This window comes from Mycteria americana, chromosome 1 (genome assembly GCF_035582795.1).
Source record: "Mycteria americana isolate JAX WOST 10 ecotype Jacksonville Zoo and Gardens chromosome 1, USCA_MyAme_1.0, whole genome shotgun sequence".
NCBI lineage: Eukaryota > Metazoa > Chordata > Aves > Ciconiiformes > Ciconiidae > Mycteria > Mycteria americana.
This window is the reverse complement of record NC_134365.1, coordinates 130,362,988-130,385,856: the sequence shown is the minus strand read 5'-3', so window position 1 is coordinate 130,385,856 and position 22,869 is coordinate 130,362,988. Positions and strand designations below refer to the sequence as shown.

At 35.6% G+C, this 22,869-nt stretch overlaps 1 protein-coding gene across 8 annotated transcripts in view; it reads right to left on the bottom strand.

Annotated features, from left to right (window-relative positions):
* Window positions 1-22,869, bottom strand: part of DMD (dystrophin) — a 1,157,417-nt gene that overhangs the window by 393,605 nt on the left and 740,943 nt on the right. For all 8 annotated transcript variants that reach the window (XM_075520648.1, XM_075520634.1, XM_075520658.1 and 5 more), the window contains one exon: window positions 7,339-7,503. In XM_075520648.1, coding sequence (XP_075376763.1) covers window positions 7,339-7,503 — 165 coding nt within the window. The remainder of the gene's footprint in view (window positions 1-7,338; window positions 7,504-22,869) is intronic.

The following is a 22,869-nucleotide window of genomic DNA, read 5'->3' as shown; positions in this document are numbered from 1 at the left end:
TTCTTATCTCTACCTTACTAGACAATATACTTTCCATTCTTTGCATACTTGGGTTTCTAAAAATTATTTTAGCTAATGATTTCTTATTGACTATCTCACAACACAATAAAACTTCCTTACTATGTGTGTATGCATACATGTACATATTGGATATAAGTGGTTCTTTTTTTGACTGTAAAAAAACCTTTAACTCCCACCTAAAGTATTTTTCTAAATCCTTAGCACTCCACAAATGTTATGTGGACTACATTTAAAAAGTGCAATCTGACTGTAACAGATTGCAGAATGTTAATTTTATCTTGATCACAGTTGCGGTAGGTTGTGATAGGAAAGCTTTTACTTCTGGTCTGTCTTATCCAGTCATTTTGATTTTTATATGTTTAAGAAAGCCCTATTATTCTAGTTCTGTTAGACTGAAACCTGACTTCTGAATCTAACAGTTCTTTGAAGCCTTCTGGGGTTCTTCCTGTAAGCAAAAGGTCTGGGAATATCTAATCAAAATTCTCGATGACTTGGGGTCCTATCATACATAGAATTGGGATTAAACAGGACTATGAGGAAATAAATATTTAGAGGAAAAGAAAATTGAGAGAAATCAAGAGAAAAAGTTGGTTAGACTTTCTGAAGTTACTTTCTTAAGCTGCCAAACAACTAGTGAAGCATCACTCGTTACCCTCCCCTTCCAGGATTCTCCTTATTCTTTTTCTTGCAGGTGAAGTAAACAAATCTCAGCAGAACAGTCAGTAGGAGGAAATAAAGGTCAGCACTTGCACAACTTCCTTTAGCCATAATTCTGGAGCTCCACAGATTGTTGATGCCGTAGGCAAAGCTGTTTCAAAGTGTAAAGTATAGGCCTATATCCACATGTTCAGAATAACGTATCCCTAAAAGGTTTAAGTATATTAAATTTGGATGGCTGGATCAGAATAAATACATTTCAAAGTGCTCATGTATGTCCTTAAATATTCCATTAAGGAGACAATGCAGAAGTGACTATGCCTTCCATTATAGCAACATTTGCCACCTACTTAGACTCTGATTAGCTGACTTAGCCCAAATAAGCTTGTGATTAAAGATAACCACATTATTATCAGGACCACAAAAATAATTGCTTTGACCACAACAATAATTGCTTTTTGAACTAATACTAATTAGATACTCTGTATTTGCTTTCTTGTCTGAATTAGAATAACAGTACTGACGGTTAACAAACAGAGTTTAGGAGAAAACTCGATTACTGTCTATTAATGCACTATTGGAGCTCTCTCTAGTTTGGCAAACAAAGCAGCGACAGAAAAATGAAGCTAAACAAACTCAGCCGAGGAAAAACGTGCAGGTTTTTAACTCAACTGTTGAAGTAATTTACCACAAGATGTGGATGACTGTCCGTACCTGCAAATTAGAAACCAGTCTTGTTTTGGTGTGTTTGTTTTTGAGAAAGGTGTGCTGCAGTTCAAGTGGGAAATAATTCAGAAAACTGAAAGGACTACTTTATAGAGCAGACTGGATGATCAGAGCAGTATCTTCTGACCTTATATTGAACCGACTATACTAATTCTATGCACCTCTCTGATAGACAACAAATAGTTGTCTGTTAGTCAGCTGTAGGGTTGCCATATATCATGCGATAGCTGTAACTGTTTCTGTATAAGAGGTCTTTCATATAAAATTTTAATATTCCAACAGTATATGAGGGCTTGTTTTAGGGGCTCTTGTTTATATTAATATATATGACAAAAAGAATACCTGGCAGAATTTTTGTCAATGATGTTTAAGAGGAAAATGGAGACCATCCTATCAGAAGTTTGTGCATGTCCGCACCTCAGTAACTGCTACACAGCTTGCTCTGCTGTTTATCTAGTATCTGCTGCTGTTAGATGGATATCCGCCTCCCCATATATTTCTAGCCCAAAGAACTGCCAAGTACCATGGGAAATATATCTCAAAATACTGTGAAAGTGCCACAGACTTGAACGAAGCAAGGCTACCCTCAGAGAGCCCAACAAGCAAGGCAGAAGTGCAGCTAGTGCTGTTTGGATCAGGATCCAGACAGATCTGAAAAGGCTAAATAAAACTTCCTTACATCAAAATTAACTCGCTGAGAGACAATATCTCATATCATCCATATTATCCTGAAGGACCCCAGCTTTGCATTGAAAGGATATGGTTGCATTAACAGTTGAAAAGCGGCTATCACTTCCTAGGATTCAGGTTTACTTATGTGACTAAGGACTGTGGAAATACACCAGCAAAACCATTACATTTGAATGCTCAGGAGTTACAAAAAGCATATCTTTAGCTGTGGATTTTTATTGACAAAGAAAGAACAAACTGCTAAGAAAAATAAAGTCATTCAACATAAACTGAAAGCAAGACCAGGAAAATGGGCTTCATTCTAGCCACACATCACTAGTACTGGTAAAAAAAGTACCAGCACGTAAAAAACAAGCACATAGTAAGAGCTGAACTTCGACATGTCTACACTGAAGGCGTCTCTTGACATGGCTATATCCAATGGCTATGGCTATAACACCAAGAACCGAGACACCAGTGCTGGCAGAAGCTGTACTGTAAACAAAGCTGTACTGTTAAGTATTTGAATCTTTTTCTATGTTCTAAAGTAGACAATTTTTGTAGTATTTTCTTTGCACCATTTTGTAAAATTGGAAATTCATGATGATTTCATTTAAGTTTGTGAAGTATGAATACTAAATCATGCAAAATAGCTATCAGAATAAGAATAACTCCAGGTCAAAGAGCGAATGCACAGAAAAGTCATACTGTTAGCTTGGAAAACTAGAAAAGTCCATAGAGTTGTAAAAGACACAATATGAAATATATTCTAGAGGCATGAGAAGCTACATTGAAGGTACATTGCAAACCTGGAAGTGTTCCAGTGTTCACAAGTAGCAGCAGAGTCAAGAAGTTCTTATAGATGTAGATTTCATGCCTTCCCCATGCATACATGTAAGTATTTCACAGAAGCAGTCTGTATTATGCTATTATTGAGAAGGGAGATTATGTCAATGTGGTAAAAAAATATTGAACACTTAAAAAGAACTAAGATCTATCCTAATACTTTAAATTTGTAGCTTGCAAATATGCATTTCAGTGTTGATTTATTTGGACAGTTTTTTAAAACTTTTTAAAAATATTTGACTGTTTATGGAAGAAAACTGTAATTAAGGATTAACAACATGAGTGAAGCAAATACTGCTACAGATGTTTTTTAAATCCTGGGAATACAGAATCCTTTCTCTACTCTTATTTATTAAGTGAGGAGTGAGTTATTACTCACTCCTCTACTCACTACTTGGGATTTTGGAAACCACTGCTAAAAATTATGGTGTCTAACTGAAGGCCTGGGTTCTAATTGTGGCACTGCAGTCTCTAAATTATGGTCAAGAAAATTATGAAGACAAATTATATTGGCGTGAAATATATTAGGGTTTCCTGAGCCATGCTGCAATTCTATGCAAATAAGCATAGAGCTATGATAGCAGAATGGGGTGAAAGACAACAAATTTTTTGATTCAGCAGGGAATGTATTTTATAGTAAATGCTGTTATAAATTACAATATATTTCTTGGGACTAAATAAATTTAAAAAGTTTTGTTTCAACAATTTCATAGTGTTTACATTTTTCTCAACATTTTTGCTGCTTTTTAAACTGAAATATGTATATACTTTAGAAGCTAAGATTTTGCCCAAAGCCTCAAACGACACAAAGCATTCCAGAGATCGTAGGACTACTAGGTGCCCCAGCATGTTCCCTGGTCACCACAAGGTCCCACTCCACAAGGGTGACCAAGGAACATGCTGGACTTGTCCCATCTCTTTCTGTCTGCATCTTCTCATCTCCTGTTTCCTAATTGCATTACAGTGAAGTAGAAAGAAGCCTGTTCCACTATCTACTTTTGTACTAAACTCTGGGTACAAGTCTAGGAAACAGCTGGTATTAAGCATCTTGAAACATTTTGTAGGGCTGGAGGAGGCTGATATGATGCTATGTAATTATTCACCTGCAAATGCCTCTCTAATAAAGGGTTAATAAATGTGAGGGAACAGACAGAAAGCCTTTTCTTAAATAAGTGATTATATCATGTTGGGCAAGAACATGCACTATGTCATCCTGTGCTAATGCAAGGGCAATACACCTCTTGGGATTTTGAAATCCCAGATGTAGGTAGGCTGCAGAGCATTGGTTGGACACAATCACAGTCAGTGGTGGTACCACTCTGGATCCAGCACTGCGAGGATATGTACAAGGGCAGAGGTATAAGAGACCGCTCTTCAGGAACTGCAAAACTGCTAAATGAAAGATTTTAGCGTTATTAGTGGTTCTACTGCCCCAAGAGCAAGTGCTATCATGTCCATAGCCTCATGTTACATGGAAGCACACAGTCAGCGCCCTGGGTCGAGAACATACAGATCCATAGAGCTATGATCTGAAAGCAGAAGGGGACTGCATGACTAAGTCAAATGACACAGAAAATGAACGATGCCAGCAACACTGAACCTCTCCCTTTCATATAACTAGTTTGCATCCTTCCCTGAATTTTTACGTGACGGCAGGAGTAATGAACTAAACAGAGAGAGGGCATATGCTCAAGCTGTGCAGCATGACTGCCCACAACATTAAATTGGGAGTGTTGCTTCCAGCATGGGCTGAACTGCACTGCCTGAGACAGTGCTCAGGCACGGTCAGGGATTAGCCGCGCCACGGATGCAGCAACAGGCAGTTTGGATGCGACTGTCATCTTTGGGGGGTAAGAGTGTTGCTGCAAGGATGTAAGCTGTGCTGCATCAGTTGACCTCTAGGCCAAAAAATGGTCCTGATCGCTTTATATTTACTAATATAGATGTAGTCTTAAGAGCTACAGGAAGAATTTTAATGTCTCTACCTGTCACCAAGCCCAATTATGTATTTGGGTCTTAAAAGTCTTACTGTTTTGTGAAGCTCTCTGTAACAATATGTAATAATTCCTCCTTTGGTTGCACCTTTGGTTGACTCATCATTGTCACACTTGTTTCTGAAAAAAGGAGTTATTACATTCTATCCAAGATAGGATTTAAATCCAAGTTACTTCAGTGTTCTCTGGATATTGCTGAAGGAATTAAAATGGTGGTAGGACAAATGCTGAATATTTTATACAGTATTTGGGAACACCAGAGCAAAAGACTTTGTTGAATACATCGCTTCCATAGGTAATCATGCAGATGTCCTTACTTTTCGAAAGGTAACATTAGCTATACAGGCTAGTAATTTAAAAATACATATAAACATAATCATGTCAACAATTATTTGAGAGCATGTGTATGCACATGCTTGACCCAATGTAGGACAGCATGTTAGCATGGGTCTGAAGTATGCATTTGAAGTTGAGTAGAATATTGTCATGAATAGGCTGCTTTCCTGAATTATAACTACTCATTTTTGCTGTGTGTTTTGTCATGATTAACAGTCTCAAAACTCTTACTATGCTTATTCTTAACCTTAAAAAAGTTATAAGAATCCCATTTGCCTTCAGAGGTATTTAATACAGAATCTTTAATGTACGAGATTCTCTCCTTGAAGAAAATTACAGTCTGGGTAAACCATCAGTCAACAACATTTTAAGACGGTAAACCTACGTCTTTTAAAGGCAATCCAGATAGATAACACGCAGATAAAAGCTAACACGCTTCATATGCTTACAGCCCCTTACAATAGTATAAACAACTAGCTGTTTCATCTACAATCAAAATTGGTCAAGCTTCAAATGTAAGTGACCTAAATTTATCCATGAAAGAAATATGGTAGGGTCTTTCACAGAGAGAAAGTTTATTTGCCTTTCTTTGGAGCTCTTCATTGTTCCCCCACCTCTCTAGACATACATAATTTCATCCCACCACTTCAGGACTACAGATTTTTAAAATTTTTTTCTATTCTTTCACCAGTTTTTCAGAAATATTCCTGCCACATCACCATAAGCGAACTGAAAGAGCCAAGCAGAACATATCTTTCACAAGCAGTATGAAAAGCAATACTCTTATAATTTGTAGCAATTTAGCCCTGCTTTTATTTTATATAAACTTTAATGGTGGAATCATTCTAGAAATAAAGGAAACAGAATAGGAAAATATAAGAAAAAAATGGATGAATCATCTAAAAATTTTTGTTAAAACACAGGAAATAAGGATAGATAATTTTCTTGAAAGCAAGATTCCATCACTCATTCAGTACATATACAGAAATTTGCAAAGAGCTATACTAATTTTATCTTTTAAAAAGGGAATGAATGTCATTGCTGAACTCATTCTGTCAATTATAGGACTGCAACAGGACTTGAGATTCACTGTTTTATATAATGTGAGTGTATGACATAAAAAGTGTTTTGGCATTAAAACAGTTCCCTAAAAGAAAATAAGTTAAAGTTAATTTAATAAATATGCTCAGCAAAACCAGACATCTTCAGAAACAGGTATTACTCCATTTCATGCAAGGCAAGAGAAGTTTTAAATATTTACAGTTTTTTCTTTTTTCACTGAAAATTGCATCATCAAAATCAATACAAAACTCAGTGTCTTCTGTTTAATCTTTATCTAGGTGAACAACATGCTCAGCTACTATAAACCAAAGAAACTTCATGGATTTCAATAAGCTATTGTATTTTAAATATTACCCCAGATTATGTGAAGATAAGCTCATATATGCATAGACAAAATGCAAGGCCAAAAGGTCTAAGTATTCACTCATCAGGCCACTTGATTCTAATCAGTATTTTTCATCCTTAATTTCTCTGGCCTCAACCAACCCATATACAGGCATTTTTTTTGTACCTACATACATATCAAGGATCATGTTACAAATATTTTGCTCACAATTACTAGACAATCAGCTTTATTGATTACTGGAATGTTACCTGTGCAGTTAGATATCTTTCCTTGCAATACGAGAATCATGATATGGCCCTAACTATTCTGATTTTCATATGGTCATATTAACTTGAATTAAATAGCTTAAATGGTCCAACACTGATGTTCTGAATTTTAGTTCACTTTGTATTAAAATTTGATGTATCAACTTTTGGAGCTATTGTTTCATGTATATGATATGGCAAAAAAAATAGATTATATTTATATTTCAACTTGGTTCTAAATTGCCCTATCACTAGAAACCACTTAATGGAAAAGAATAAAAGTTATCCTTAATTCATAGAACTTTGAACTTCTGGGGACTATTGCTGACTTCTGTCTCAAAGCTATGTTGTTAATACAAACTATACAGCTAATGCTGCAACTGACATTTTGACCACTAAATATCCTCATGCCTTTTTAAAATGGAAGAAAATTTACCTTAATATCAAAAGCTCCTGGCTGACCCACTTTGTTATAAAGCTCCAGCTGGTTCTTGACAGGTGTTACCCACAATATCACCTGATTTAGTTGTTGATCAAGTTCGATGAAATCCTTTAGCAGAATCTCTATTTCTTTTTGTTTCTCTGGAAGATCTTTCGACACCTGAAAAAAATACCAGAAGCCAGTTTTTTGGTGAAAAAAAAGTAACATAAAGCAATTTAACGCTACATACATGTACACTTATATAAAATGTTAAAATACATGTTTTATACACTGGTAGGAAGAAGGGAAGGAAAGAGTAGACCCACCGATCAAATTATTATGGTAGGTGTCTTGCAAGTCAATCAAAACACACTCTTTCCTAAAAAAATTTAAAAAAAAGAAAGAAAGAAAAAAAACCAAAACCCAAAACCCACCCACCCACCCACACACACACAAAAAACCCAAACCCAAAACAAACCAAAAAAAAACAAACCCCGGCATCAGGCTTCTCATTTTTTTGGTAAAAAAATTATTATCTCAGTATATGAAACCATTTTAAAGGTCAATTTTTAATCAGGAAAAGCAATAGTGAAAATACGAAATTGATTGTTTGAATGATATCTAACCCTTCTTGACCTCTTGAATCTAGATATTTATAAGCATGTGTTTTCTTACAAGGTGTTTAAAGTTGCCAGTTGAGTTCAAATATGCATGAGCAGATGCATACAGTAAGAAAAATCATTAAGAAATATATCATTAATACTGATCAGGCCACTTGGTTCTCTGATTTGCATTCAAAGCAGTCAGATTTTTAACTAAGCACGTTCTTCTGTGCCAACAATATTAGAAATTAAGAATCAGTGAAGGGCATAGTTCAAATCCAACAGCACTGAAGCACTTGGAATAAATATAGGAACAGGTTGGAAATAAATAAGCCAACACAAAGCTCCATGCTGTCCTTCCCAGATTGTTTTCTATAGCTAGAGAGGTGAGGTGTCACTATACTACACAATGGGCAACATTGCAAACCATCTGTACTTTAAAAAAAAATAATTCACAACAGCAAATATAGGGCCTGGGCAGACATAAGAAACAATGGCAGTTAATTATTAAAATCAGCCAAGAAGTATGGTTAGTTTTCCATATCAAGAAAAATGAGGTTTCCCAAAGTTCATTGTTTTTAAGCACGTTTTTACTAAAGCAACCCTCTTAAAACTAGCAAAACATGAGGTTTCTGATATACACAATAAAATATAAATTCCCTGTAAAGTTAAACAGCATTAATGGAAGCATTGTTATCATATTGCCTGGCTACAGAAGTATTACTGCTGTGTACTAACTTCTAATACCTAATGATGGCATTTTACAGAAAACAATAAATCTAAACCCATCAGAGACATGAAAGCAAAGAAGGTTACTAAAAAAAAAAAAAAAACAAACAAAAACCCAAACAAAACCAAACCACCACCAGCTGAGAGAATGGGAAGAACACAACTGTCTCATGACACATACATTTCTTTACAACTTTGGTTTGAAAATACTGATTTGTTGGTACTAAAATAACCCCTCTACATATACTCTGCATATGATTTATTAGACCGTACTTAAGTGATATGTGTAATTCAAGAAGTTGATTTGCCATATGTTAAATTATCTCTATTGTTCACTATAGCCACCCCATAATATCCTATTTAATAAAAACTGACCCATGAGTCAAATTACTTTTTCTATCTTCCTAATCTTGTCAAATATAATAAAAACTCTGCTTTTCCAGAATGGCCCCAGATATGAAAGAAAACAATTAAAAATGCATTTATTTCCCTTATGTGTTAACTCAAATATCTATGCAGAACTTGGCCTAATTTCACAGAAGATTAGTTTCATCTTTCTTACAACTTTTGAATGTTAATCTCCAATGTTTAGTAGCTTTAATATTAATGTAAACAAGTTCCACAGCAATACTACTGAAAGTAAATAGGTAGTCATAGGCAGATAAAAATCCAAGCTGACTTCTGAAGATCTGAAATTTAAATTAATCTGCTTCCAGTCAACATTAATCAAGCATATTGGGTCTATCACAAGCCAGAGAAAAAAAAATTTGTTGAGTTTTCGGGGGGGGCGGGGGGCGGATGTAACCAATTACATACTAAGGTATATTCAATCCAGAAAAGCAGAAGATGAAAGATTAGGTTTTGGTGACAGACTGTACTTCAACCTACTGTTTTCAAAAATAATCACACAAGAAAAGAAAACAAAATAAATCCCACCTATAGCTATAGTAAGAGGTAAATTGTGATATAAGTAAATGCAGCCTCTTCTTACAAGTTGGCTCCTGCTCTAAAACTATAGTACAAACATAGAATTATAATACTTTTTAATATAAAAATTAAAAAGAAATCTAGGTCAATATGAATCAGGTTCATTATATACAGAAATTTAATGTCATCTACTTTTACCACAGAGATAAAAAGAACAATAGTAAAGGACTGTCCTCAAACTCAGGTTAGGGTTACAGATAAGCACAGATAAGCATTTAACAAGGCAGTACCTTGTAAGATCCAGGTAACATGTTACATACCACTGTGTGGGAACCAGATTCTTAGATTCTAGATCTCAGGGACTGCATTTGCTTGCCTTTTTTCTAAGCTCTGGCATCAAACTGTCAAGCTGGCTAATCAAATGAGAGCCTGATGAGTTTAAGGTAATTACAAGTCCGCCTATCTAGCCAAGGTACTGCTGCAGACTGTCTCTTGGGGACAGCTTGTTTCCTGAGCTAATTCTGCAGCTCACCAGAAGCATAATTTGGGAAAACCTCCATGGAGTAAAGGACATGGACATGATGACTGGTTGACCAGATGTATGCCCTTTCTGTGGCAGAGGAGTACACAAGGAGATGGGGCCCTCCAGAATCTTCCCTACTGTTTTACTCACAATCTTTCAGGCTTGTTATTCACAGCTCCAGGAGTTCCACCCCTGAGGTGGGATTCTGATGCTGGTGGGACCTACAGCCATCCCACCGCCCTGCTGTCTCTGGGCTCTCTCTATGAGTTCTTGGATGCCTCCAGGGATGAGTGAGCAATGGCTAGTGTCCCACCCCAGTTCTCTTTTCTGCATTTTTGCTTCTGGCCCCCTTCCTCCTCCATCCTCCTTTTATTCATGTGTCGTCTCAGGGTAACCATCCGGTGTCTACTCAGTTTCATCCCCTTCAGTATCTTATCTCTTTCCCTCCTATTTAAGAAAGACTGTTAGGTTTTATCAGAGGATGGCTGATGTTCTTTTCTAAGGGGGAAGACCAATAGGAGCAGTGGCCATAAGGCAACACCTGCAGAAGAGTAAAACCAGGGCTAACATGTGAGATGCTTTCCCCCAGATCTGCCTAAGACTGAACACAGGCTTGATTAAGGAGTGTTATAGTCTGGCAAGGAAGACAGGGTGCAAAAGAAGAAATTGAAGAAAGGACAACTTCAACTGGAAGTTCTTTCTAAAAATCTAGCTTAGCCCTTTGCATACAAATTAAATTTTTTCAACTTTGCCTTATTTGGCAGAAGATCAACATTGAAAACATACCTTGGTTTGCAACCAAAAAAAAAAAAAAATTTGCAAGTGCAAAGGACAACAAAAGTATGGATTATTCCTTCAAAGAAAAAATTCTGATTTCAGCATCAAAGGACCACATAATTTCAATGATATGTGTCAAAACATTAATCTCAAAGCATGTGATGCATCTAAAATTCTGTACTTTAGTTCAAGTGTTAATTAAGTGGGATTAATTGGAAGCTTAGTAACAGAATAATAGAAAAGATTTCAGCTCTAAATTGAGAAAAGTAGAAGAGCCTAATTTTACCAACTGACACTGGTCTTCACAATACTTAATTTTATTCTAATCTTAAACTGTCAGACAATTTCCCACTTATTTAATTTTATGTATTCCAATTTTTACTCTTTTCATTAAAATACTAAAAAACCCACAAATAAATTACCAGCCATATAAATGATAACATCTCTCAAAACATGAGAATACTCTGTGAAATTTGAATAATTGCATATTTTCAAAGTCTAGATCTTTATCTAAATATTTTCGTTTCTTCTCCTTATGAATTCTCAAATTACTTGCATTGCTTGCTTCTGTTCCATCTAAACCTCATGTCTCAGATGATCTTCCTTCACAAGGTGCCTAAACGATACACTATTACGGTCTTTCCATCCCCACCCCAATCTGATTACTTTGGTGCAAAATGATACATATGCTAAGCTTGGCAGTATAGATCTCCTTGATCATTCCACATGCTGCTTTCCACTGCTATTTCCTACTTTAGCTTTCGATAGTTATTTTTCAGTCTATACACAGTTGTGTGCATGCACTATGGGATGACTTAGAGCCGAGCAGATGGAGAGGAATACCAATTCTTATGATAACAGTAAGTACAAAGGGAGGAAGGAGTTGTATAAAGTATGCCATCCGATGTAAAATCATCTTCTGTGTCCCTGTTCTGTTTAATTCCTTATGAATATCCAGAAAGCAGATTCAATTAAAGCAGTATCAATTAAAATAATAGTTGTGGAATTACATGTCAATCCTGTAACTCAGGAACAATGTTCAAAATGAAAAAATTGAAACTAATTAGGTAGAGACAATAGGTAAGAAAGTACGAACAATGGGAATAGTTTTGCAGAGGTCAGAAATGTCATTGCAAATGAATGAACCTGATAAATTATATTACTAGTAAGGCATCACTATCATTATCAGCAGCTGCCATATGATAAAAGTAAGGAAAGCCACTGAAATGACTTGCATACAATAATATTTCAAGTGACCAATGCCTGATCTTGAATATTTCCCTTCTCTCTCACAAGTCAACATCAAGGTCATTTCCTATTTACCTAAAATGACCAAAGAGAAGATAATGCAGTTACTACCCAGCTGCTTGGGAATATAGATGAGGAGATGCATCTCCCCAGTATGTCATTTGTCAAAAAAGAATATGGAGAATTTTCCTAATCATGAGTGAAGAGAAAATAAGCCCCAAATTCCAACATTTTAACAGCAGCGGAAATCTGGTTTTTTTCCCCAACATTAGATAAGGTACCCCTTTCTCTTGCTAGCTGTCTCACTAACCTCTCAATAACAGAGCAGCACTTATAAAAGGATCTTATTTTGATGAATCTGACAGTGGATTAAAATTCAGCTTTCTTGATATGCATAATGTGATAAATTATAATAAACTACAATGAATATGAGCAAAAGTATGTTGTGGGGTATCTGTGAAGACTGTTAACAATGTTTTTCTTGTACTCCTGGCTTGGAAGGGACCCTCTGATATACAAAGCACTTTATGAAAGTGGGCTTTTAATATAAGGTAACTGGTAGTGTCAGGTTTGAAAAAAAAAATCACAATTGTTTGCATAAAGAAAAATGAATAATGTATAGCTTTCTGTATGAATTGCTTTCCTTACTAAATGTAAAACAAGCAGCAGATTCTGCATTACTATTCCATTTCTGCAAAAATACAAATATTAGGAAAAAAGGACACAGGTGACTACACTGCAATCAGCCCACAGCATAACTGGACTGAAAGCAGGTTTTTATGTTGTCTAAACCAGGACTTGGATAATAAAGAAATAACTAAAGTCATAACAACCATTAAATGCAAGCTTCAATCCAGACTTATTGATAAATCACAACTGACACTTCCATCACACTAGTAAGATGATTGCATAAAATAGCAATTCTTACAGCCACTGTTCAGAAAGTTTTATCTGCTTAAAATCACCATCCCTAGAGCATGTACAAAGAATGATTTAACATAGAAGGGGGAAAAGTTAATTTTTATGCATCATTTCTTCATGAAAAACAATCAGTGTAAGAAGGAGTTTCATATAAGTTCAGTTTAGGATGCCATTTAGTTAATTAACTGAGCCATTTTCATTAACAAGCTCAATATTGACTTTAAAACAAAATCTACGTAATTTCCTTAAAACGATGAATATTTATGAGCCATAGTGTCTCTGACAAAGTTGGAGTAAAGACTGTATTATTAGAGGAAGATGAAAGCATGCTACTAAAAATATGCATAGAAGATTTTTATTTGCTATGTAGCTAGTGTTTCACGTTTCCATACAAGCATCTCAGGACCTGACCTTGGCATGTGGTTTTTGGCTTTTTTTTTTTTTTTAACTTCTTAACAATGTATTTGTAATATCCTCAAGTTTCATTTTTATTTTCAAAATGCTTTTTTGTTTTCCCCATTGATGCAGAAGACTAAAGCAGTCCAAAAATCCAATGCACCAAACAATTTTCTGCTTCATCTGGCTGTCTAGCGTTTTAAAAAGCACTGCTTCATCTGGCTGTCTAGCTTTTTAAAAAGCAAATAAACATATCCTCCACCCCAATGATTTTTTTTGTTTTTCTTGCATGGTAATATGATTGTATATATCACAGTCTTCTGAATATCTGTATGCTTTTTATATTTAATATTTATAACTAATTGTCATTCATTCTGCTCTCTACTATCTCAGCGATTCTCCTTTGTCAAGGGCACTTTTTGAGCACAAGACCCTCCACCTTAAATCTCTGCTAAATAATCTAGTCCACTATTTTCTTTTCTTTATCTTTGTTTCTTACTCAGTTCCAGAAATCCAAAAGGAGCCACAAAGGGTTTACAGTATGATTCCTTCAGTGACTCTTAATAAAGGATATTCTGACAGGAAAATGATTTCTAAATAAAAGTGCAATGCCCTAATTGTTCTTTCCCTGGTTTACAGCAGATAATACCATATCTATCCCTCAGGCTACGTACAGTCCAGGAAGCAAGGAAACTCCAGCATGCACCCAACAGTACTCGTAGCCTGCCTGAACAGTCAGTCAAAGTTTTTTTTCCCGTGGAAAGCAAAGCCTGGCATATATGTTGGGAGGAGAAGAGAAACTGGCAGGCCATAGTGCTATTCAGCACAGAGCTGGACGTGCTGTTGCAGTGTCCCAGGGAAACACAACATTACTTTACAGGGTATGCTAAACCCTGTCTGACATAGTTAAGAACAATCTCCTCATGGTTTGGCAAACCATGGTAGTCCTATCTCCACTTTTGGTCTTTCCATGTAACAGAGTTCTTCCTGCCTGTTGCTTTGTCTCACCATCCTTTTCTGCAGCCCTCCTTTTCCTTTTCCTAAGATCACACGTTATCCGATTGCTTTACTTTCAAAACCACGGCCAGTACTGAAAGCTCAACTTCCATGCATAATCAGCTCACAGCGGCAATCAGTCAATAGCTAAACTAAACATATCGATATTTTCTTCCATGCTGTTGCCTACATCTGAGAGAAGCTTCCCAGAAGCATTCACGAAACTGCCGTGGAGCTTCTAAAAACTGTCATCTGCCAGAATGCCTGACAAGCAAAACGAAGTGAAAAGGCACTGCAATGAAACAAATGACAAATATTTATACAACATGTAGTACCTTAAAATGCAAGCTATAAACTTAGAATCGTTATTGGTTTTGCTCACAGAGTTCTCTATAAGAATGAAAAAAAACCCAACCCCTGAACATTTTGTTTGGTAGAGGAAGTGAATATAATTGGATCTAAGAATTTAACACAGCAATAAAATTAGTATCAAACAGCATTCTGGCTATAAGCTACATAGAGCAGTAAGTTAGGTAATGAATGTATAGATAAACTGTATTATTTCCACAGTAAATAAACAGGGATTGAGAACCCATTACATTTGCACAGTGTAGATAAATTACAATGGGTTGGAATTTTATCTACAGCTGAATATTTATAGCATTTCCTAGCAACAAAGAATTTATTCTGTTAAAAATTACAGAAAAAATAATGTTGGTATTCCAATTCTAGTGAGTCATCTTGACTGCCAAGTACTCAGCTGACATGTCTGACAGAAAACAACTAACAATGAACTTGCTTTTCTTTTTGGTTGTTCTTCAAGAATTACCTGGTTTAGCACTTTGAGTGAGGTGACAACTTTTCATTTGTAATAACATCCAGTTAATAGAAAAGTTGAGAGTGTGGGAGTTAGTTAACAGTGTTCAATGTGCAATTAAGTTCAGTATCATAACAACAGGCCGTTCTCTGGGTAATGATGATGCTGAATTTTTGAAAAAGTGTTTTTAAAACTCTGAGAAAAGTGGCCAAAAAAAGGCAAGGCAAGAGGAAGGGGAAAGGGAAGGGGAGGTTTAACTTTACGGTTGTTTCAGACTATTCTGTTTGCAGGAATTTGAATTATATAAGCATGTTATAATACAGACAGACCTACATAATCAAAGTATAAACTTTCTTGTAAACAGCAAATAGTAAAACATTGATTTTTAGGTCCCTACAGTCTTCCTTAATAGAAATGCATGAAACACCTGACATACAATGGCAGTGTCTGTCTTGGAACTGAAGTGTAAAAAAGCCTAAACCATTGCCATTCATTGATGTGTGACATTCTGTGTTCATTGTATGTGAAATCTCTCTCTGATACATGGTTGTTGCAGTGTAGAAAAATGTGTAAGGATTTGTCTAAAATGCCTTATTTGAAATCTGGTAATTCAGCTAGATCAATATCATGTCTATGCAGCTGTCAGCACAAATGTCTTGACAATTAGTACTTTTTATATTCAAAGTACTTGGCATAACTTTTTAAATATATGATGAATATATTCCAGATTCATATGGCAAACAAGAATAAAAAGGAATTTTAAGATGGTCGGTAAGATAGTATGATATATATTGTACATATACATACATATATTTAATCATGATTTTACAGTCTCATTGGCTAGTACAGACTTTTTACCCCTGCATGATTGTATTTCATAAATATTTTTAATTCTATGATTAAAGTTTAATGTGTAGTGAACAGAGCTGCAATGTGGCCTTATGAACACACATCTGAAGTTGTTATGATTAATATAAAAATAAATAGAAAGTTTTCTTCCTATATTTCCTGTGGATTATTATTAAATGATTTGTGATGTCATCAGTTCAATCTAGTTCTCCTTCACTATTTCAGCAGGTACAAAATACCTTTGAATTTGCTATAAATTAACTACATTACCTTTACTGTAGATATTAGTTGGGAGTGGCCATAGAAGAGTCTTGCCACTTAGATTATGAATAGACATATTAATTCAAAAAGAATGTCAAAAAAAGATTATGGGCCAGAGCAAATGCTAAGGGGTCTTCAGGGAAATAGCTGAGAAGATCCACTTAGCTTCAACCGTCTCCTGGCTCAACAGGACATATTTGTCAAATGGGGATGGTGTCTAACATCATACTGATGGGTTTTAAGGAGTGAGGTGAATCAGCACTGACCTAAGTGACCTGACCTCAATCTCCACTAAGGTCAGAAGTAAAAAAAAAGTTTGAGAACCCATTACAGATCCCATTAAACATACTTACAAAAAAACCTCCACCATACAATTTGCTGGTGTTCTGAGGTGGTAATTAATGAAGGAAAATTGAGTTAGATATTACAGCAGTGGTGAGTGATATAACAACAGTTAAACTAACTTCCTGGGAGACAAAAAGAGATATCTAGCATCCTTGTCAGGTTTCCAGGTCCAGTAGTCATGAGATTATTTTAACCAGAATATTTAAGATGTTCCCTTTAACCAAAATTTTTGAAAGAGCCAGTCACCTTGTTTGAAATACTTGATAGGTTTTTTTTAGGAAGTGTTGCAATGGAAGAGCAAGACTAAGAGTAATAGCATGTTGGACCTTTCAGGGCGAAATCCCAACATGTAATTTCCTGAAAAGAAATTCTAATTCATTTGACATCATAGTGGAAAGTGAATTTTCCAGTATCATATGCAACCTCCAACTTAAATGCTGTGAAACTTCAATGCTACAAAACAATCAGAGAAAAGAAAGAACTTTATAAAGTAGGAAAATGCACACATTTATCTCACTCTTTCTACATGCCCATGACTAATGTCAATGTATGGATAGAAATAAAACTGTTCATTAACTCCTTTAACTTTTAATAGCATTTAAAAAAAATAGTAATGCATCAGGAATTCTCATGACTACTAGCGTGATACTTATTCATAACTCTATAGCAGTTATTATCTCTTCTGAGGAAGCTAAGCCAGCTTTTTGCCTTTTGATAAAATGAGTAAAATGTATTAGGATTTCTGGTTTGAAAGACAAATTTAGAAATGGATATTTAAATTTCATATTTAGAGTAATAACATTCAGGCGAGTCTTCTGTGAAATAATCAAATGATTTATTTTTCAAAAGTAGGAATCTGTTTAATATTGATTACCCAAGATAATTTAGACATTTGTAGTGAGATGTTGTTATGAAAGCAGAAATAGCTATCCACTCAGTGTTTGTATCAGAGAAAAAAGACAGTATGGTAAATAAGACTGTTAGAAATTCTTCTTATCTAAAAGCATAAGATTTGTACAAGATGGTTAGCTTTTACTACTCCTAATTAGAAATATCACACCACCACAAACATCCCAACTGATATTCATACGTGATTTGTGGGTTTACTTTTAAGAAAATTAAACCATGTGTTCCTCACTATTGTTTTAAATGGAGAGCTGTTATTTAAGTACATTGGGATTTAACTTGATAAATGCTGTAGCACATAGAGCATTATTCAGAAAGATCTTATTAGTAACACACATTGTGGAAAGTTCAAAAGATAAGAGAACACTTCCTTTCCACTTCATCCCACCAAATACAAGTTTAGTCTTGTCAAATGTTGCAAGTCTCTTGTGTTCCTCCTCTTTTTGCAGAACTGTTCCAGAATCTGTTACCCCTCTTTCATGTGAAGTGGGGGAGATTACAAAGACAGAGCAGTCATACAAATTGTCCTCTTGCCTTCTGAGAAAGTAAGGAGAGTAAGTAAGGAAAGTAAGTAAGGAGAGTAAGTAAGTGAGGAGAGAAAGTAAGGAAAGTAAGAACAAACACAGTAAGTAAGGAATGACTGGGGTCACAGAGGTGGCTGTGGGGGTGACTATGAGGAACAAAAGGAGGAGGAGGAAAGACAGTCAACAGACCACCAAGATACATTATTTTGATACATGCTGCAAGAAACTCATTAGGAAATCTGCACAATTTTCTTGTAAACTTTTCCTTTCCTGTAAGTTCTTACATGTTGATAAGTAACATGGCCTGAAATCCACAAATAATACTGTGATGAATTTCCAACTTATATATATTTAACTTTCATTAAATTTCTTACGCTTGCTGTCATTTATTGTTAAGCCTAAAACACACCTGGAAAACCAAAACTAAGGTAAAACAAATAAAGCTAGAATCTAACATGTATAAAGAAGAAAGAATCCTAATTGTTCTAAATATACTAAAAAACTTGTCTCAAAGGAAAAGAACAAATATTCAGTAGTATGCCACAAGAGCCCTTCATATTGTGTAATTATTGCCTGATTGCTGCAAAAACAGTTTGCATATTGTAACTTTTTCCTTGAAGGGACTTCAGAATGACTAATCCTTTCAAATGAGAGTAAACAATATACTGCAATAGGAAAGTATTTATTAATACTTAACAAGGCAAAGAAAAATGGTGGTGTCATTAATAAGAAGAGAGCAATCATGTATTTCTCTGCAGGACTCCTGAAATAATGTAAAACAGCATTACTAACCACTTTACAATTCTTTAAACCTTCAGAATGTTTTAATATCACCAAGTAATTTACTTTTACAATATTCCTATGGGATGGGGAGTTGTGCATAGGAAAATAGAGCAGCTAGAAAATTAAGTAACTTCCCTGGCATTTCCAGTCTGTGGGATGTGACAAGATCAAAATGGTCTCTGTAAAGTATCATACCCAAATATACCATCTAACAGGGATTTACAGCACTAAAAACTTCCTTTTTCTGATGCTGTGCTACTACATCTATTTATTCATAGTTGTGCTGGTTTGGGCTGGGATAGAGTTAATTTTCTTTATAGTAGCTAGTATGGGGCTATGTTTTGGATTTGTGCTGAAAACAGTGCTGATAACACACTGATGTTTTAGTTGTTGCTAAGTGGTTTTTACACTGGTCAAGGACTTTTCAGCTTCCCCTGCTCTGCCAGGTGCACAAGAAGCTGGGAGGGGGCACAGCCAGGACAGCTGACCCCAACTGGCCAAAGGGCTATTCCATACCATATGGCGTCATGCTCAGCAATACAAGCTGGGGAAGAAGAAGGAAGGGGGGGACATTCGGAGTGATGGCGTTTGTCTTCCCAGTAACTGTTACGTGTGATGGAGCCCTGCTTTCCTGGAGATGGCTGAACACCTGCCTGCTAATGGGAAGGAGTGAATGAATTCCTTGCTTTGCTTTGCTTGCGTGTGCAGCTTTTGCTTTCCCTATTAAACTGTCTTTATCTCAACCCTCGAGTTTTCTCACTTTTACTCTTCCAATTCTCTCCCCCATCCCACCGCAGGGGGGAGCGAGCGAGCGGCTGTGTGGGGCTTAGTTGCCAGCTGGGGTTAAACCACAATAGTGCTTTATTGGGGAGACACATAACTTTTTGTTTAATTTTTACTTTTGTGCTCATAAATGAGGAAAACATATATTGGAGTTTATATCTTAATAAATTAAAAATAGATTAGTGTAATAATGTGTGCAAAGCACATGCCTGTGGGGGAGCAGAGAAGGGGGCTGGTTACCTTCACATTATGCAAGCTTGGCTGCCAAAGTTGAAAGGGTGGTTTTTTGGGTTTCAGGGAAAAAAGCCTCTCCAGAAAATGTTTCAGGCTACATCTAACCTGCTGGATGCAGAGGTGGTTCTGAATGCCCAGAGGTGAGTGCATGCCCTGACCACATCCTGGCCCCACGCTGCAACAAGACCACAGTGTGCACAAACTGTCCCCTTCATTTCCATGGGATGGAAGCCCAAGCTTGGGGCCAGACTGAAGCTGTAGTGTGCTCGTCAGGCCCCTGAAACAAGGGAATCAGGACCCTCTGGTACGCTGCTGCACAAACATGTCACTCTCCATAGAAGGAACACAAAAAAGCTATAGTATGCAATTAAAGAAGGATACATAGCAAGTATAACTAGTTAAATCAATTTGCATCCATTTTTACAGATGGAATCATTCCATAAGCAAAATTCTTTCCTCAATCAGCTCTTTGTGTCTGCTATTCAAAGAAGAAAGTGGAACTAAACAATGACGAGCGTTCTCAATTCACTTTATTGTCTGTGAGACTCACTGGTTTGAACACAGGCCAGATGAACTGGTCTGGTAGGCTACATGAACTACACAATAGGGATGACCAGCATCTTCTCTGTGCTTAAAATATCATAATATAATTTTAGTCAGCCAGATTGGTTTTTTTCTTTATTCTTAGAAATAAAAATTTAAGTTGTGTCTTTATCAAAATTCTCCTTTGAAGGACTTGAAAACTCTCTGCTTTTCCTTTCTACCCCTTTATATTGCAAGACAACACTTTAACTTGCACTAAAGCCTGGGAATTTCTTATTCCCTTAGTGAATGACCCTTCAGTCTTCAGTGCTTGAAACTGTATTTCAATATGTCAGAATTTCCCCACTCAACTCCTTGACACAGGATGCTGTGTGCTTAAAGTTTACATGAACTTAAATGATTTCTGGCGCAATTTTTCTATTTAAAAGTAATTTCTAAATTCTTCTTCTATTAATTTGTCCAGATACCATTTGAGATAATGTATATTTTTAGCTTACTACCTTTTTTTCATTAATATAATCTTCTCTAGGCATCTGATTTTAGGCATTATCAGATGGCTAAATGGACATGGTCAGAGGGTGTATGGATCTTTTGTTTGTCCCAAACCATCCACTAGTATGTTCTCATGCAAAATGAAAGGGTACTCTCTTCTTTGGGCTGAAAGCCTTCAGTGTAAAATAAACAAAACAGGAATCTGCTTGAAATTAATGCAAGAGATGAGGAAACGGCAATTTAAGATAGAGTTAATCAAGTAAAGAGGGTACTCTCTTCTTTAAAGTTTGTATCTTTTGGATGTAGTATGAACATAGCTCATCTCTTTGACCTCAATATTCTGCAAACTGACTTGTACAGAAGACTCCAGAAATCCACACAAAACTGCTCTAGAAAGAGATTCGTACAGTCATTCATCTGCATTTTGCAAGTGAGATCAAACATGCTCTTCTGAACCTGCTTCAATCTAAAATAAAGCATGATTGGCTATTAACATATTCTACACATGAAGGAACCCATAACATTGTAAGGACGCTATTATTATCTATATCATTTGGACCAATAGCAAAGAAAATTATGATTATATTTTAAGGGATTTTCTGCTTGGTAGTTTTCACTACCTGGCTTCCTATTTAATCTGGCTTTTACATTAAAATTTTGTATAATAATAAGGCTCCCCAGAGGATTCATATCTAATATCCTAGATTTCTGGAACAAAAACTGCATTCTGTTATGACTGATGCTTATATACAGAAGAATTTGCACTGTTATTTGGTTCATTCTGAATACATTAAAGTAATTTTTAATAAAAGTGAATATTCTTTCTCATCCACTGTTTGTTGTCTGGGGGTTTTTTGATGGTTTTGTTTGTTTGTTTTATCACCTATGAACTGGGTCATGCACTAAGTCCTGGAAAGGAAAGCAGGTGAGGTTCGGTTCTATTCAGGGTTTCTTTCAATGTGATGCTCTTCACTTCTATTTCACAAAAATTATTTTGTCAATTACCTTTGCTTCAAAGTTTTAGTAGATGCAGCAACTATGTTTCTTTCACTAAATACCCTCAATGACAAAAGCGAGCTAAAGGGATTGAAATATTTTTGTCCACCATCACAAAAAATAGATATGCTATGTAAAATTATTTTTTCTTTAAGATTAAAGCCAGTTAAAGCCAAGATTTCTTTAAGATTAAAGCCATTATAAAGCCATAAGATTAAAGCCTACTGAGCAGGTAGTTTTCCCTTGGTGATATTCCAGATACAGCATAAATTACATATTTTTCAATTCCTTCTGCTCCTAAGAACTGCATTAATCTGATTTTAATTTTGATCTTATAAATCCCAAAGAATAGGCATTTTTTTAAAAACAGACTTTAAACTGAAAAGGCAGCAATTATATCAAATTTCTGGATTTTTTTTTTTTAAGGTTGCAAAATACAGTTCTTGTAATGCAACAGTTAAAAAAAAAAATCATCAGTGAGCATCATATCATAGCAATATTCACCTCATTTGAATCTCATTTATATTTTGGTTGGGGGTCAAAACCAAAACCAGCACAGGTCTGTGTAGATATTCAGGTTCTTTTCAAATATGGCACAAGATTCTAAAGTCTGTTAGCACTAATTTTCCAGATTTAAAGACGGTTGCATCCAAATCTGAATCTTAAATGAGACTAGAAGTGATCTGTTAGTCTAAGTCTGATCTGTTACCATCTCTTATTTTATACACAGGAAATAACCGAATCTTTCAGTGTAAGTTAAACCAATTCATTTTCTTCCATCTACTGTGAAAACCTATACTTAGCCTTGATTGTAGACATTCATGGAGCTATTATAATCCACCTTTCAGATTACACCAACTAACAAAAAAAAAAAAAAAAAAAGATGTCTCCTTA